The sequence below is a fragment of the Maniola hyperantus genome, chromosome 14, assembly GCF_902806685.2.
Source record: "Maniola hyperantus chromosome 14, iAphHyp1.2, whole genome shotgun sequence".
In the NCBI taxonomy this organism is placed as follows: domain Eukaryota; kingdom Metazoa; phylum Arthropoda; class Insecta; order Lepidoptera; family Nymphalidae; genus Maniola; species Maniola hyperantus.
Genome location: NC_048549.1, coordinates 10,830,465 through 10,847,189, shown reverse-complemented (window position 1 = coordinate 10,847,189; position 16,725 = coordinate 10,830,465). Strand labels below are relative to the sequence as shown.

General features: G+C 38.5%; 1 protein-coding gene across 6 annotated transcripts in view; it reads right to left on the bottom strand.

Moving 5' to 3' along the window:
• LOC117988545 (protein ELYS-like) overlaps window positions 1–15,468 on the bottom strand; it is a 39,377-nt gene extending 23,909 nt beyond the window's left edge. For all 6 annotated transcript variants that reach the window (XM_069503049.1, XM_069503048.1, XM_069503053.1 and 3 more), the window contains exons 1-21: window positions 15,125–15,468; window positions 14,909–15,041; window positions 13,442–13,734; window positions 12,587–12,978; window positions 11,985–12,140; window positions 11,591–11,726; window positions 10,874–10,987; window positions 10,197–10,364; window positions 8,986–9,176; window positions 7,986–8,111; window positions 6,781–6,872; window positions 5,458–5,561; window positions 4,873–5,035; window positions 4,647–4,766; window positions 4,122–4,283; window positions 3,484–3,595; window positions 2,523–2,847; window positions 1,919–2,063; window positions 1,361–1,560; window positions 541–623; window positions 293–417 (exon numbers count right to left, since the gene is read on the bottom strand). In XM_069503049.1, the coding sequence (XP_069359150.1) occupies window positions 293–417; window positions 541–623; window positions 1,361–1,560; window positions 1,919–2,063; window positions 2,523–2,847; window positions 3,484–3,595; window positions 4,122–4,283; window positions 4,647–4,766; window positions 4,873–5,035; window positions 5,458–5,561; window positions 6,781–6,872; window positions 7,986–8,111; window positions 8,986–9,176; window positions 10,197–10,364; window positions 10,874–10,987; window positions 11,591–11,726; window positions 11,985–12,140; window positions 12,587–12,978; window positions 13,442–13,734; window positions 14,909–15,041; window positions 15,125–15,221 (3,437 nt within the window). In that variant the 5' untranslated portion in view covers window positions 15,222–15,468. The remainder of the gene's footprint in view (window positions 1–292; window positions 418–540; window positions 624–1,360; window positions 1,561–1,918; window positions 2,064–2,522; window positions 2,848–3,483; window positions 3,596–4,121; window positions 4,284–4,646; window positions 4,767–4,872; window positions 5,036–5,457; window positions 5,562–6,780; window positions 6,873–7,985; window positions 8,112–8,985; window positions 9,177–10,196; window positions 10,365–10,873; window positions 10,988–11,590; window positions 11,727–11,984; window positions 12,141–12,586; window positions 12,979–13,441; window positions 13,735–14,908; window positions 15,042–15,124) is intronic.
• Window positions 15,469–16,725: the final 1,257 nt, after the last annotated feature.

The window sequence follows — 16,725 nt, the reverse complement described above, 5'->3', positions numbered from 1 at the left end:
AAAGATCCAAACGCACTTACGCAGCCTTATGGTCCAAACGCACTTATGGTGCGCTGCGGGACACGGCGCGGCAGTATAGTTTATATGAGTTTGCATGGAGCAAGGAGCTGCCGCGTCGCGCAGCGCGTTTGGACCATAAGGCCGCGAATACACCTGTAAGAATTACTCACTCTTGAATTTGCTGTAAACTAATAACGTAAGCTACTTACATACATACATACAACATAATCGCCCCCTTATTGAAAATGAAAAATATTTATTTACTAAAAGTGCTATTTTCTATTTAACCTACCTCCTTATTTTATACGTCTTCGGAGTACAAATGAATGGAGTGTCTTGAATGTTGAGCGCGCGTTTCATTCCCTTCCTCAATCTTGGCTTGTTGATCCAAGTTTCGCTGGCATTCTCTATGGTGTCCTGAAAAACAATTACTAAAAGTCATTCTGTCCCTTTCTTCGAGATGGATCTCGATAAAGATGGCAATAATTTTATGTCTGTTAATTTAGTATGAGTTTACAACTAAATTAGCTCTTAACTTACTTGTATAAAAGATGATTTGTAGGTGAATGTATTTTTGGGAGACGTCGCTTGCACATAGACTGACATCGGCTTCGGTTTTGTGACTATAAAAAAATAAGAATTTCATTATTTGCAAGCAATTTGAACATTGAAGTGACTGCAAATTGAAACGTATATGACAAATGATTTTTGTATTTGACTAGCTTATGCCCGCAACTTTGTCCGCGTGGACTACACAAATTTCAAACCCCTATTTCACCCACTTGGGGGTTGAATTATCAAAAATCCTTTCTTAGCGGATGCCTACGTCATAATAGCTATCTGCATGCCAAATTTCAGCCCGAGCCGTCCAGTAGTTTGAGCTGTGCGTTGATAGAGTCAGTCAATCAGTCAGTCAGTCACCTTTTCTTTTTATATATTTAGATTATATTATAGTGCACACATTTTGGGAATGCACGCGCCGTATTTGTTCTATTTATATGTAATGCATATGGTCAAAAGTATGGTAGGGGTAAACCGTACTTTTGACATGACAGTTGACACAGAGAAAATAATATGATAAGTGGGTCCTCAAAATTTATGAATTACTAGCAGATGCCCGCGACTTCATCCGCGTCGATTTACATTTTTCAAAATCGCGCAGGAACACTTTGATTTTCCGGGATAAAAATCAGCCTGTGTGTTAATCCAGGGTATAGTCTATCTCCATTCCAAATTTCATCCAAATCCGTTCAGCCGTTTTTGCGTGGTAACAAACATCCAAACATCCACACTTTCACATTTACAATATTATAAGAATTTATCAGTTATTAACGAACACGGGCTATGGAGAAATACTAACTGTGTGTGTCAAAGTTCGTCAAAGCCACCCTGGCCACTGTAGTAGCGATGGTGGGTAGAGCGGAACAGAGAACTTCTACCAAGGTGTCTCTAGCGCTCTCTCTGTCTAACACGTCGAGAATGGATTCCGCGGATGTTGCCATATCTTTGGGACGACCTTTCGATTTGATTTTGCTGTTGTACTGTTCTGCTTCTAGGTATCTAGAATAGAAATTACAAGGTCACATGGGAATCATTAATTTAATTTAATTACAGGAATAACAAGTAGATCAACCTTTTTATATAAAAGTAAAAAATCTCAGTTCAGTAGACTGAACTTTATATAAAATCTAATTTCAGTACAATGTATGCAAAAAAAATCATTTATAATTTTTCTTATTTTACTAGCTTCTGCCCACGACTTCGTCCACGGTACAAATGCAATTTAAGCCCCATTTTACTTCTGCATAAAGTAGCTTTCTAATGGTAAAAGGATCATTATAATCGGTTCAGTAGTTTCCGATTATAGACAAACAAATCTTTTTACTTTCTAATATTAGTAAAGAAGATAATATAATACCTCGCCTGTTGCAAATAATACATGACCAGTAGTTCAGATGTCTGCGACTCGTTGCAATCCTGCAGATAATTTACAAAGACCTCTTCCTCAAACGGCAATAGGGTAACTTGGAGGACCTTTGACAGTTGGCCAGTGTTGCGACAACCTAAAATGTGTAAAGACGATAATAAATGGGCTATTTAGCAATATCTAGATGCAATTGTGTTGCCGCCGAGTTGCCATCTCCAAAAGAAAATTTGCTCGATTGCAGCAAGATACAACGCAACAATTTTTTATAACCAGCCTACCCATATACGATTGAAAAGGCAGGGACTTGCCACTAAAAAAATCTGAATGTTCAAGAACAGTAAATTATTTGACTAGATAAGAGTAAAAATCAACATAAATATTAGTTTCTCAAAGCATCCCAGGCAATGCGCTTACAAAAAAATTACATACTTCTTTTAGTTCCTTAAAGCATAAAAGGCAATGCTGTTACAAATAAAATACATGCTTCTTTTGTCAAAAGGGCTAAACTCAACTTTTAACCTTCACTAGTTTAATAAATTGCCAAACTTGGTTCCAACTTTTTAATGCACTTAATACCAATATTATAAAAACTTACCCTTGTAAAAGAAATTCAGCAAATGTGCCTTATCGTCAACCGAATCAGCGTTCCGCACGCACATCCTTATAACATCTAAGGCCTCAAACACCAACCCTCTAGCCAAATATAAATTGCAGCAAGATTGCCAATCCTCCAGTTTATAATGCTCGTTCACATTATCTTCCCCATCCTTCATATTTTGTATGGGCGGAGGTTTTTTAACATGTAAATATTGTAACGCCGCTTGAGTCTTTTTTTGTGCGAGTAGGGAGGACAATACTACGTGGTGTTGCCAGTCTGATAGTGTGTTGCCGGTTAGACATTGCAGTTGGTCTAGGGCAAACTGAAAAATGGAGTTACAGTTCAGAAACTGCTACAGATAGCAGGCTCATTTTTGAGAAGAATTTAAACTATTGACTACCTATGCAAGCAAGACTATCAATCGCTAAGAAAAATTCACCAAGAAAGAAGAAACGTCCAAACGACGCGAAAGGTTGCGATAGATGGCAATAACAAACAAATTTAGACGTTATTACGTTACAATAAGATACAATTTCAATTGTATGCAATAGTAAAAAAAATGACACATGCGTGAGCCATTTTGTTTGTGTCAAACAATTTCTGAACGTCATTGAGTTCTTACTGGTATAGAAAGTCAATGGTTTAAACTTGAATGTGATATGTATGGATATTTCAAATCAGACAAAAATTCTTATGCTTCACCTCATCAAGAAAAAGTTTGCATGGAAAATCGTGTTCCCTATATTGAAGTTCTCGTAGTTTGTATAAAATTGAGGGATCCTTATTTTAAGAAATAATATATACAAGGATTTGTCCTCTGCTATCATGTTGGCACCATTGCTTTGTTTCCTTTATTCCTCAGAACATAAGGTTTATTATTGTGTGATTTGCAATGGTGCCAACATAACGTCAGGCGACAAATAAAGTGAACGGTCTATATACAAGAATTGGTTCTCACGTCAAAGTCCCTGTGGTCGAGATGCCAAAACGCCTGTGTCGCTTTGATAGCCGTATTGCTCAGACCAAACATGGTTGGGAACTGCATCAGACGACGAATTACTGCCTCGTATCTACAAAAAACCCATAATATATTTAAATTGGCACGTAAATATATAAAAGTCGTGGATAAATCATTATTCTTATCGCCTTGACTATAACTTTCTACTTTGCGCACAACATAAACTATTATTGTACCACTTCCACCTTTCATCCACACTATTATTGTAATTTGTATGTACCGCATTTCATCGTAAAGCATGGAATAGTCCAGCAAGAGATAGAGCAGGAGTGAATGTTTATGCTCCAGAGCAATATCCGGCAGCAAGTAGAGTCAGAGTAGAGCATATAGCGATGGTTCCGGGTACAGACCACCGCATTCACTTCCACCTTTTATCCACACTTTGTAATTTGTACGTACCGCATTTCATCGTAAAGCATGGAATAGTCTAGCAAGAGGTAGAGCAGGAGTGAATGTTTATGCTCCAGAGCAATATCCGGCAGCAAGTAGAGTCGGAGTAGAGCATATAGCGATGGTGGCGGGTACAGACCACCGCATTCACTTCCACCTTTTATCCACACTTTGTAATTTGTACGTACCGCATTTCATCGTAAAGCATGGAATAGTCTAGCAAGAGATAGAGCAGGAGTGAATGTTTATGCTCCAGAGCAATATCCGGCAGCAAGTAGAGTCGGAGTAGAGCATATAGCGATGGTGGCGGGTACAGACCACCGCATTCACTTCCACCTTTTATCCACATTCTGTAACAAGGAAAAACTGGTCTACTTCGAGTCAGACTCACACACAAATAGTGGCATACCATCGTACAAGAAATGACACTTTAATTTGTAATAATAACTAGAATCGAACTCAAGTCGTACTCGAATCGAACTCGAGTCGAACTCGAATCGAACTCGAGTCGAACTCGAATCGAACTCGAGTCGAACTCGAATCGAACTCGAGTCGAATTAGTGCCGAACTCGAATCGAAATCGAGTCGAACTTAAATAGAAATCGAGTCGAACTCGAATCGAACTCGAGGAAACTCGAATCGAACTCGAGTCAAACTAGAATCGAACTCGAGTGCCAAAAGAGCCTTGTCGCACAGTAGATAGGTATACTTACGTATGAACTCTTTCGCCGCCAAACTCGTGTTCTATCAATTGGTCGATGTAAAGAAGTGGACAGGATTTGTTCTCCGATTCCTCATCCGATTGATCTTGCAGTCTATGGAGTTTTAAACGGCTAGAACAAACAGGCATAATGATTTTTTGTACTTCACAAGTACTATCTTATACTATCGTTAAAATATAAGAAATACAAGCGAAGCGAGCGCAATATTTTTCCTCACCGTTTCTTGTAAGTGGCGTACAGCTGAGCCGCAGGGTAGGGCAAGGCTTCGTAGGAGTGCAACCGCTCGGGCAGCAGGCCCACGCGCACAAACCATTGCACCACTTGAAAGTATAGCGACACTGTGCCTATGCCCTTATACTTTTCTTCCATTTCACTTAGCGCTGCAACATAAGCCATACTAATATTATAAAAATGCCAAAGCGTGTCTATTTGTCTGTTTGCGACCTTTTTACGGCCTATCCGTCTAGACCAGTGGTCGGCAACCTGCGGCTCGCGAGCCACATGCGGCTCTTTCGATGTAAAGTTGCGGCTCTCCAGTTCAATACAAATTAATTATCTAAATATATAAAAAGGCAAAGGTGACTGACTGACTAACTGACTGATCTATCATCGCACAGCTCAAACTACTGGACGGATCGGGTTGAAATTTGGCATGCAAATAGCTATTATGACGTAGGCATCCGCTAAGAAAGGATTTTTGAAAACTCAACCCCTAAGGGGGTGAAATAGGGGTTTGAAATTTGTATAGTCCACGCGGACGAAGTCGCGAGCATAAGCTAGTTTTACTATAAAAACGTCTTACCGTCAGGTACAACCAGGTTGCAGCACTTGGTGAGCACAGCGTCCAGAAGCCCCGTGAGGGCCGTCAGTTGTTGCACGCAGTGTTCCAAGCAACGGACCACATTCCTGTTGAATTCATTAAATAAATGTATCGTCGTAAAACAGTTTCAACGGGGAGATTCGCTACATAAATAGGCACTGAGCTCATTCAACATTGGTTGGTTCTACATTGCTGCTTAACTGAGTGATATTAAAATATTTTTTCATAGAAAACTTTCAATAGATTAAAATTATTCAGTGTTAGACATTGAGTTAGCTAATAGACTCGTAAAACAGTTTCAGCGGGGAGATTCGCTACATAAATAGGCACTGAGCTCATTCGACATTTGTTGGTTTTACATTGCTACTTAACTGAGTGATATTAAAATATTTTTTCATAGAAAACTTTCAATGGATTAAAAATATTCAGTGTTAGACATTGAGTTAGCTAATCCACGTACTGATTTTTGTTGCGTGTACTCGACTACACGCACATATCGTACAAGCATAGAGGGGCTTATAAGCTCTATTTCTACCCGACTGACCCTCTAATTCTAGCACCTTGCGACACCAAAGTCCATCGGTTTTCTGTGGTAGAATGGCGACCTCGCACCGGAAGCCGCAGCATTGGCAGACCCCCTACTAGGTGGATAATATAATCCGTCCAAAAAAGATCTGAGTTACAGTTCGAGCAGAAAAAAGTTTCTTAAACTAGAACTATAAAAGGAACCATAAAGACGATTTTAGAGAAATCGGTCAAGTGCGAGTCGGACTGGCATACAAAGGGTTCTGTACCATCGTACAAGAAATAACACTTTCAAGTCTTTTTTAATTTACATAGTGGTCATTTTTTTATTTATTATTGTTATAGCCGTAATAGAAAATACACATTTCGTGAAAATTTCAACTCTCTACCTATTACGGTTCACGAAATACAGCCCGCTGATAGACAGACGGACGGACAACGGAGTCGGAGTCATCATCGCCATCATCATTATTACCTCCATGCAAGATTTTCAGACAAATCAGTTGAAAATTTATGATGATATGACAGTCAGTCAGTTTATCCATATCCATACTATACTAATATTATAAATGCGAAAAGTGTCTGTCTGCTAGCTTCACGGCTCAACCGTTCAACCGATTTTGACGAAATTTGGTACTGAGATAGCTTGGATCCTGGGGAAGGATAGGCTACTTTTTATCCCGGAAAATCAAAGAGTTCCCGCGGGATTTTGAAAAACGAAATTCCACGCGCACGAAGTCGCGGGCATCAGCTAATATTTTTATATGTAAAGATTTTCACCTGTCTGGCAGAGTGGAGGAGGTAAACAGCGGCGCAGTCAGTTCCTTTGCGTTTTCCTTCAGCTCGATTGCTCGTTTCCAACACCAGTCCACCTGAACATTTTTTTTTTTTTTATTCACATACAAGTTAGCCCTTGACTGCGATCTCACCTGGTGGTAAGTGATGATGCAGTCTAAGATGATAGCGGGCTAACCTGGAAGGGGTATGGCAGTTTTTAGTAAACCCATGGGTACCCCTTTGGTTTCTACACGGCATCGTACCGGAACGCTAAATCGCTTGGCGGCACGGCTTTGCCGGTAGGGTGGTAACTAGCCACGGCCGAAGCCTCCCACCAGACCAGACCAGAAATTTAGAAATAAGAAATTATAAAATTCCAAACCCCTGCCAGGAATCGAACCCGGGACCTCCCACTAATAAGACCACAGCGCTCACCACTGCGCCAGGGAGGTCGTCAAAATAACATAAATACAAAAGAATTGAATGTGCTTGTATGTTTATGTGTAATACTCATACATACTAATATTATAAATGCGAAAGTATGTTTGCCTGTCTGCTAGCTTTTAACGGTCGAAATCATGACGAAATTCAGTACCGAGATCATCCCGAGAAAGGACGGCTATTTTTGGCCTAGGAAAATCAGAGTTCCCACAGGATTTAAAAAATCTAATTCCGAATGGACGAAGTTGCGTTCATCATCTACTTGAGTTATCACTACCCATACTTATTTTGTTTGTTGGTTTGTCCTTCAATCACGTCGCAACGGGGCAACAGATCGACGTGATTTTTTGCATGGGTATAGTTAAAGACTTGGAGATATAATATTATTTATAATAAGCTTCCAGAAGATACATATTGAAGATGTCTCTCAACAAGTTCAAAGTTTTCATAAAACGTAAACGTATTGAAAAATCCTATTAAAATGTAAAGGATTATTTTAATGATAAGAAAGCTTGGGAATGAGTTGCTTAACGGCTTTGTGATAGTTCTAATAAGTTTAGGTGATCATGTAAAGTGGTGATAATAAAAAGAATACCCGGCTGAGTTTGTAACCCTCGTAGCTTTAGTTTAAAGTACGTATTAATTATCACCACTATATCATCTTACAAAAATGAAAATTTTGACCATCACACAGGATTTTTAAAATCCTAAATCCAAGCAGAAGTCGCGGAAATCAGCTAGTTGAGTTATATTTTGTAGATATTTACCAAAAATGTGAGTGTACATCCAACCCCACTGTGTGTCCCTGTGGCCCAGTCGTGAGCGCAGCGTTTCAGAAACCGGGACAGTCGAGCTTCTAATGCCACTGACAGAAGGAAGTGACGTTGTTCTTCCTGTTGGAAAATCAAGTTTATTTCTATTACGAACAGCTAATTTACTAACGCGAGCATAGCGAGTGCAGATTTTTAATGAAATTTAGTATAATAATGTGGCTAATGTGGCTAATTCCTTTGTACACAATCTCTAAACTAAACTAAAATATCACGTCTAAATCTATTGCTATCCCTTTCATAATGTTGCTTGCGGAAAAGGAAAGCACTAGATTTAGACCTGTTAATTTAGTTTAGTTTAGAGATTGTGTACTAGAGAATCGGCCCCAATGCCATTGTACACAATCTCTAAACTAAACTAAAATGTCACGCCTAAATCTATTGCTATCCCTGTCATAATGTTGCTTGCGGAAAAGGATGGCACTAGATTTAGACCTGTTAATTTAGTTTAGTTTAGAGATTGTGTACAATAGAATCGGCCCCAATGTATTATTTTATTTGCCCCATCAACGACGTGTCATTGACTCTGAATGGCCTACACAATGTTCGTTGACCTCTAGCGTCAGTCAGATGATTTATTTGCAATATATCGTGAACTTTTACAAAATTTCGCATTTTTTTCGCGTTTTTTTTTGTGGTATTTTAATAAATTATATATTAAATAAATTATATATTAGGTAAATTCCTATAGTTTGTCGTCGTCAATCGTCAGTACTATCGCCTGTCTTCGTTTTTGCTAGCGTTCTGGTTACACCCTGTATATAGATTGTTTATGCAAGTGTAGGGACTAGGGAGTGCAATATTTTGTTGTATTTTACAGAAAAGATAACATAATTATAATTTAACCAATAAAACATATTTATGCGAGCGCAAAAAATTTATTCCTGCTAAAAGCCAGCATCTGCTTTTGCAGGCGTACTGATTAAGTTCAACTAACCGGAGTAGGTGCGTAGGTCGCGTGCACATTACAGTAGAGAGGCGCGAGGCCGGCGGCGCGACACATGGCGTGCAACCGCGCAGGATTTAACAAACAGCTGGGCCCCGCTGCACACATAGAGCGCAATATCTGACGCTGCACGCCCACCGTGTGGATAGTCGACGTCTCCGATGTGTTGAGGCAGACGTAATCTGTACAGAAAAAAATAATTAAAAAACCGTGGAAACGACAATCGTAACGATTTCTCTAACGGCCGAAATTAATAAGCTATCCATCCATGATTTGACTAATTTGGCATAAACTCCATACAAGCTACCACAAATCTCTATCCTTAGTAGGGCAAATCGTGGATAGATAGTTTATTAATTACGTTCGTAAGTCAAAGCCGATGTGTTGAGGCAGACGTAATATGTACAGAAAAATAATAAAAAAACCGTAGAAACGACAATCGGATCGATTTCTCTAAAAAACCACATTTTGGAGTGGAAAATTGTCGTCATTTTCGTAATCAGCCCCCGAAAAACCTCGACAATAGCACGTGTATAGTAGATATGTAAAAGAAGTACACTGAATAGCTTGGATTTGGATCAGAGTTCGGCGGGGTGATTACGTATCTCGCGATAGGCTTGCGACAGGCGTAAATCTCGCGATCATTGCTGTCAAAACAGCGGCTAGAGCACACACACAGCAACAGCCACAAAGAAAAATAAGAAGAAGAAGAGAGACAGCAGTAGCAATGAACTGTCGCATTGTTACTGCTATCGCGTTGGTGTAGGGTTCCGTACTACAGTCGTATTTTTTCGACATTTTGCACGATAATTTTAAAACTATGATGCATAAAAATAAATAAAAATCTATTATAGAATGCACAAGTGAAGAACTTTCATATGATACCCCACTTGATATAGTTATCTTACTTCGGAAATTTAAAATACTAATTTTTAGTTTATGACTACAATTTAATTGTTTTTGTGTGATGTAACCACAAATTCACGGTTTTCAGATTTTTCCCCTAATGTCTGCTATAAGACCTACCTACCTGCCAAATTTCATGATTCTAGGTCAACGGGAAGTACCCTGTAGGTTTCTTGACAGACAGACAACAAAGTGATCCTATAACGGTTCCTATTTTCCTTTTGAAGTACGGAACCCTACAAAAACTGTAAATCCAGTAATGTAACCTGGCCTTATACAGTGTCTAGGCAACTTACTGTACTGTAGTGAGTTAGGGTAGAAGTGCTCCTCCAATCTGGTCGCGTGGGAGTATGGCGACACTGAAGCAGGGTCCAGCCGCAAGTCGAGCGTCAGACAGCCGCCGCGACTGATCTCGGGGCATCTAGCCACGCTCATAAATGCGTTACTTTCCAGTTCGTATGTTGCTGAAATAACATCATTGATATTATTAACTAGCTGACCCGGCGAACCTCGTACCGCCTAACAGCGATTCTTTTTCAGGCAATTTTTTAAATTTTTCTCTCCGTAAGAACCATCCTCGTACTTCAAGGAATATTATAAAAAAAAGAATTAGCGAAATCGGTTCAGCTGTTCTCGAGATTTGCGATTCAGCAACATATTCAGCGATTCATTTTTATATATTATAGTGAAGAAGAAGATATTTCAAAGGATAACCTTTTTTTTTTAATGAAAATATTACAATAAAACTTAAAGCGAGCCTATTATCTAATTACTATACAAAGAATACTGGCGGCATTTCCGCGCTGCACAGCCAGGCTGATCTGTTGCACAAAAAATAAGCCAGCCCTTCTATCACCAGATGAGGCTAGTAATCACAGTGAAATGTCTCATAGTTTTTTTTTACACTAAGACTCCATGACCCCAGGGTCTCCACGACAAACAGAATAAAAATATAACTGTAATAATAATTTACCAGGCATTTGATCCTTGTACCATTGGTCTAAATCAAATAACAGCATGCCATACTGTGTACAAGCCGACGTCGCACCCCAACACTCCCACACCAGCTGGCAGAGGTTCAACATTGCTGGAAAATTACACACCTTATTAACATATTGAGATAGATCAGTGATACAGAAAACTGCACCTTGTCAAATAATATGAGGCGTCATCTCCAAAGACGAGAGAATCGCAAAAAGTTCGTCCTACTATCGTCGGATGATCTCCACGGTACAACGATAATTCCGCCAGCATGTCGTCGCGACTCGCAACGAAACGCCACGAGACCGCAACGGATCGCCGCGTGACGTGACCGCAACGCCTCGTTTCGCCTCTTAACTGTAGCGTAACGTGGCGGTATCGCCGCGAGACTCAACGGTATCGTCGCGAGACTCAATGATATCACCGCGATAGTATCGCCCTGTGAAGATTAGCCCATAGTTTGTATCGAATTTTGTCATACAGCGAGAATATCGCCGCGATTCTCTCGTCAGAGGATATAGCGCCTAATGATCGAATAACCCGAATAATTGCGTGTACGCATCTTCCCCCCCGCCCCGCTGCCCGCACCCGCTCCCCGCTTACGTTTGACTTAAAGCGGTACGCCATTTCAGTCTTTTCTGCTTTTGAGTTCATTAAACGAATTTCAAGTAAATAAAGCTGAGTTTAAATGGTTACCCAAAACACTTACTGTCTTCTCCTTCCTCTCCTAAAGTAGAACTGATAGAGTAAGAGTGACAGGAGAGGCAGCGGCCGCCGATAAATTGCGATACGTCTTCTATTGCACACAACTCCACTTGGAAACGGATTGTAGCCATCAGAAAATTCTTAAAAGAGACACATTATTTAAGTAATGTAACTGCCGTGCCCCCAAATAAAACCAGCCAAGTGCGAGTCAGACTCGCGTACCGAGGGTTCCATACTCTGGTATATTTTTTCAACATTTCAAAAACCATTATGCATAAAAATAAATAAAAATCTGTTTTACAATGTACAGGTAAAGCCCTTTCATATGATACCCTACTTGGTATAGGCTCCTTTTTTCCTTTTGTGGTATGGAACCCGAAAACACTCTATTTTCTCACCTGGTATAAAGATTTAGTCTCCGTCAACATTCTCTTCCCCTGATAAGTCAAGGAATGCATCACAGCCAAGGGGTTTCCCTCATTCCTTACAAACCGGTCTGACTCAGAGAATACTACCCACAGATAACAAAAAGCTCTGGGGTCATCACAGGGCTCCTACAACAATCAAAAACAAGGAATTTAAAAAGTTTCAAAAAACCCTGACTTTGTTGTTTTTGGACAATTTTGTGGCAACCTTTGGCAGCAATATAATATGTGCATGATTTCCTTAATACTGTATTTGACTATGTCAAAAATAAATTCTTTCTCAGTGATTATTATTTATTAATTGCGGACCACAAAACCCCAGTACAAAGAGCCATAGATAGAAAAGAAGAAGATTATTTATTAAATAGAGGGTCTTCCAAAGTACATAAAATCCATGTCCTTTGTTAGTTTTATGTGTGATACATTTTAAACTATCGATTAAACTAAAAAAGCACATCAAATGCTAAGCGCACATTTTGATGTTCAATAAAAATTTACTGATTTGACTAGTTGTCAAATACCAGATTTGTATAAACCAGATCACTAAATAAAGATACTAATTCTGGAATTTTTACCTGGAACCCAAAATGTGTAACTGGCGCACCATCAATTCTGAATTCTGATGTAAATTCCAATTCCAAATTCAACATATTCCAGATTTGGAATGCTCCAAAGTTGAACCCCACAGCCAGACTTCCCAACTGAGGAATATATTGGAGTACTGTTACATTTACTTCATGTTGTAAGGCCTGCATTTGGACTGTGCCATCAGGATCGCGCAAAATATAGTCCCTTTCTGTATATGAGTCTTCGTTCAAGAGTAACCCTATGTGGTCATCCTTTTCAATGGCTAACTTCCTGTGGCGCTCAATTTTGTGCAATGCTTTGAGGGGTAGGTATATTATATTAGATGGGTTCTCTTCATTTCTGACTAGATCTTCACAACCTTGCGATATGTCTTTCGAAGCTGAAAATCAAAATCCATACTAGTATTATAAATGTAACTAACATGGGTTTTTGCATGGATATACATAATTAAAGACAGAGAATGACAAAGGTCACTTTTTATCCCAGGAAAACAAACTGTTCATTGTTCAAACCTTTGTCCTTTAATCACATTGCAAAAGATTGAAGTGATTTTTTGGATGGATATATATTTGAAGTAATACATAGGCTACTTTTTATCCCGGGATAAAAATAGTTCTTATTTTAAAACATAAATTCGCACAACGAAATCCCAGGCATGTATAGTATGTGACAGGTGGAGATGGCAATCGGGGAGGGAACACCCCGTACACCCTCCATGCTAGCCCAGTGCGGGCGAGCACGCGTGACATGCGGGTGTGAGTGGCGTACCCCCGCCTCATACCCCTATTGCCATCTAGACCTGTCGCGGACTATACTAGTAATGTAATAATCTAGTTACTTACCTTGTATCAAGCTAGTTCTGTTGAGATCAAACACAAGTATCTCCCCACGACAAGTCCCTGCCATGACCAGTCCATCAAAACACATAAGTGGCCCACTAGGCACATCGTCACAGACTGCCAGCTCTGTGATAACAATATCTGTCTTTATGCAACGGAGTAGCTGTGATCCGTTAATGTGGAACACACATATAAGTCCTTCCCTGCCATCAAGTTCTAGACTGATGATCAGCTGTTGAGAGTTATCCGTTAGAGGAGTGGGTAGTTCAACCACACTCGTGACATTTAAGCAGTTGCTGTAAATAAAAAATGTAAAACGAATGTAATTGCTGTAACAATTTTTAACAGCCTTTGTCTGTACTCTAAATACAGAGAGAAGTTAGTATATGGGTCTATATATAATTTTAATAATTTATGTATTCTTCAAATTTACGTAGGAACTTATACACTAGGGAAACGATAAACGAAAACTGTGTTACAGCTATTAACGCCCACCTCCGGATTTAGATATTTACAGAAATATAGAAATGGCTCTCAGAAACTACAGGTAGTGTAGATTTATTAAAAAAAACTTCCCTGTTACACTGCATGTGAATCCAGTAAGCACTTAGTGCTTGTTACTTGTGACCAGTAACTGATATGTATATATCAACATATACCTACTTACTTATTTAAAAAAATATTATTTTTTATCTCTTTGGTCCTCACAGTGTTTCCATGTACACGGTAATTACCGTAGATGCACCGTAATTCAGTCCTAATCTACGGTCAAGGTAATATAGCCATTACCTTGACCGTGTCACCGTAATACAAAAATCACGTTAAAAATTCATAATATACTGCGTAATACGAGTACGAATCTCAGTCACCTTAGCATATTTCGTAATAAAAACATTTCTCTTGCTCTCGGTTTAAGCATCAAATCTCAGCAATCTACTTTCGTCCTTGTTCAAGCAATTAGGAAGGAGTGAAATGTAAAATTAATGAGATATTAATATTAATATTATATGATTATTAATATTATTCTGAATCCGACTCTCCTAGCATAGCAATATCTTTTTCATAAACGGATTTATTCATATTAATATTTTGTTAAAATTGATTAAAAAGCAAATTCGTGACTTTTTTCTTTTAAAAATGACACGGTAATTTACACGGTATTCTTTTAGCTAATCCACCGTAATTTAATCTAGAAACACCGTAATTTTAACCCTTCAACACGGTAATTCTCAATTTACATATGGAAACACCGGGTCCTCAAGATTATTAGATGAAAAGTTTTGTGGTTTTTAACATGTAATCAATTGCTTATAGCTTTAGACAGTTGATAAATATTTTTGGTGTAGCATATTTTATTTATGCTTTTTTAATTATGCACCACCTGTATGTTTTTTAAGCGAAATTAATCGAAAGTGTGCAGTATGCAATACTGAGGATGAGATTTTTTATATATAGTATAGTATAACTTACGTCACGCCATTACCAAAGGTTCTTGCAGCTACTTTTAAGCCGCTTCTTAAATCTACGACGCAGAACTTCGGACCAAGTGCGAGCCATCCATACTTCGTGTCACGGAGGATTCCCCCCAAGGGCAAGGTCTTGTCTGAAAATGAACCAAAGTTTTCAATGTTTTGCTGATTTAGTAGCACCAAATGTGCGGTAAACGGCCGACAAATAAGTAAGTACCTGTAAAATCTTCAGTTGGTTGCAGAAAACTAAACACAGCAGGCGATAAACTGGTAGTTTTAACAATAGAAAATACACTTTCTTGTAACTTTTGCATCGTTTTATAATTTTTTAGCCGTCTGAAAGAGGGTACTTTTTTCTACAGGTTATGAATTCAATTCCATGACTTTAGATTTAGAACTATTTAGAATGCGTTTTATTTTATCAGATAATACAAAATTTGTATCTACAATAAATCAATAAAGCCACAAAGTCAATTTCCATTAGAATAGATTAACATTTCACACTTTCGGCAAATACAAAAATAGAAAAACACCGAAATTGCGAAAAACGGACTCAAATGACAAATCCACCAGTAGGGCGATTGTCTAAAACCTGCATCAATCATTATTACCATCTCAATTGTTCTGATTGGCTGAATTTGTGCGATTCTTGTTGCAACAATGCATTGTGGCCAATAGTGAGCGAGCATTAACCAATCAGAGATGATTGCGATCGTGACACAGCGGGGCGATTGTCTAAAACCTGCATAAATCATTATTACAATCTCAATTGTTCTGATTGGCTGAATTTGTGCGATTCTTGTTGCAACAATGAGCAACAATGCATTGTGGCCAATAGTGAGCGAGCATTAACCAATCAGAGATGATTGCGATCGTGACATTGTAGCTGTCAAACAACCGCGGTAGGGCCACAATTAGCCAATGTCAGGTTTGTTATATTTTATTAAAGTTTAAAGTTAGGGAAACTGTGGATAAAATCTTGCTTGAGTTTGATAGACAGGGATGAATAGACCAAAGAGTATATAATTACTACGTTTAGACGTCTTCGAGTAAGTTGTGTCGGTCTGCCTCTACTTTGTCGTTGGATTAATAATAAAATCGATACTTAGTTACCATAGTTTTTCTGGTTTTTAGTACCTAATCGATTTCAACCGAGTTATAATACTTTGCGCGGCCTCGGGTCCTTTCAAGGGAAAACCTATGAAAACGCATACAGTGCGTACAGTGGCATAGAGTAAAGTATAACACGGGAAAATCCTTACCTATTCAAAATATATAATTGAAATCGGTCGGAAGTATAAAACTCCAAAAATTCAATTAACTACATTCGCCATAGGCTTTACGTACCTAAGTAAAACTCAAAGACTTGCAAATGTTCAAATTAAAAATGCATAGGTAAGTATCTAGGTAGGTAGGTAGGTTCTTCATTTCCTCCTCTTCAATATTTCTAAGTACCTACCTATCTAATATCCTACCTATAAAACCTTACATACCACCTACAAATTCTTTGGTGTAGCTATAGGGTCTTTCTGATAAACAGAACTTCTTAATTTTCATAGACGTTAGTCAAGAAACAAAAGAACGGGAAAATAAATATATTACACATGTAGGTAGGTACCTAAGTAAGTAGGTACCTACTTAGTTACCTATATTAATTATTTTGTACCGTCCTATTTTGATTTTGCTGTTTTTCTAATTTCTAAATACCTACCTAGTTCCCATATTCTATAGCTATTTAAATGGCACTTTTGATAAAAATAACTTTTTTATAATAATAATTATCAAGGTGTTTTTCAAAAAACTGGAAAAATAAAACAA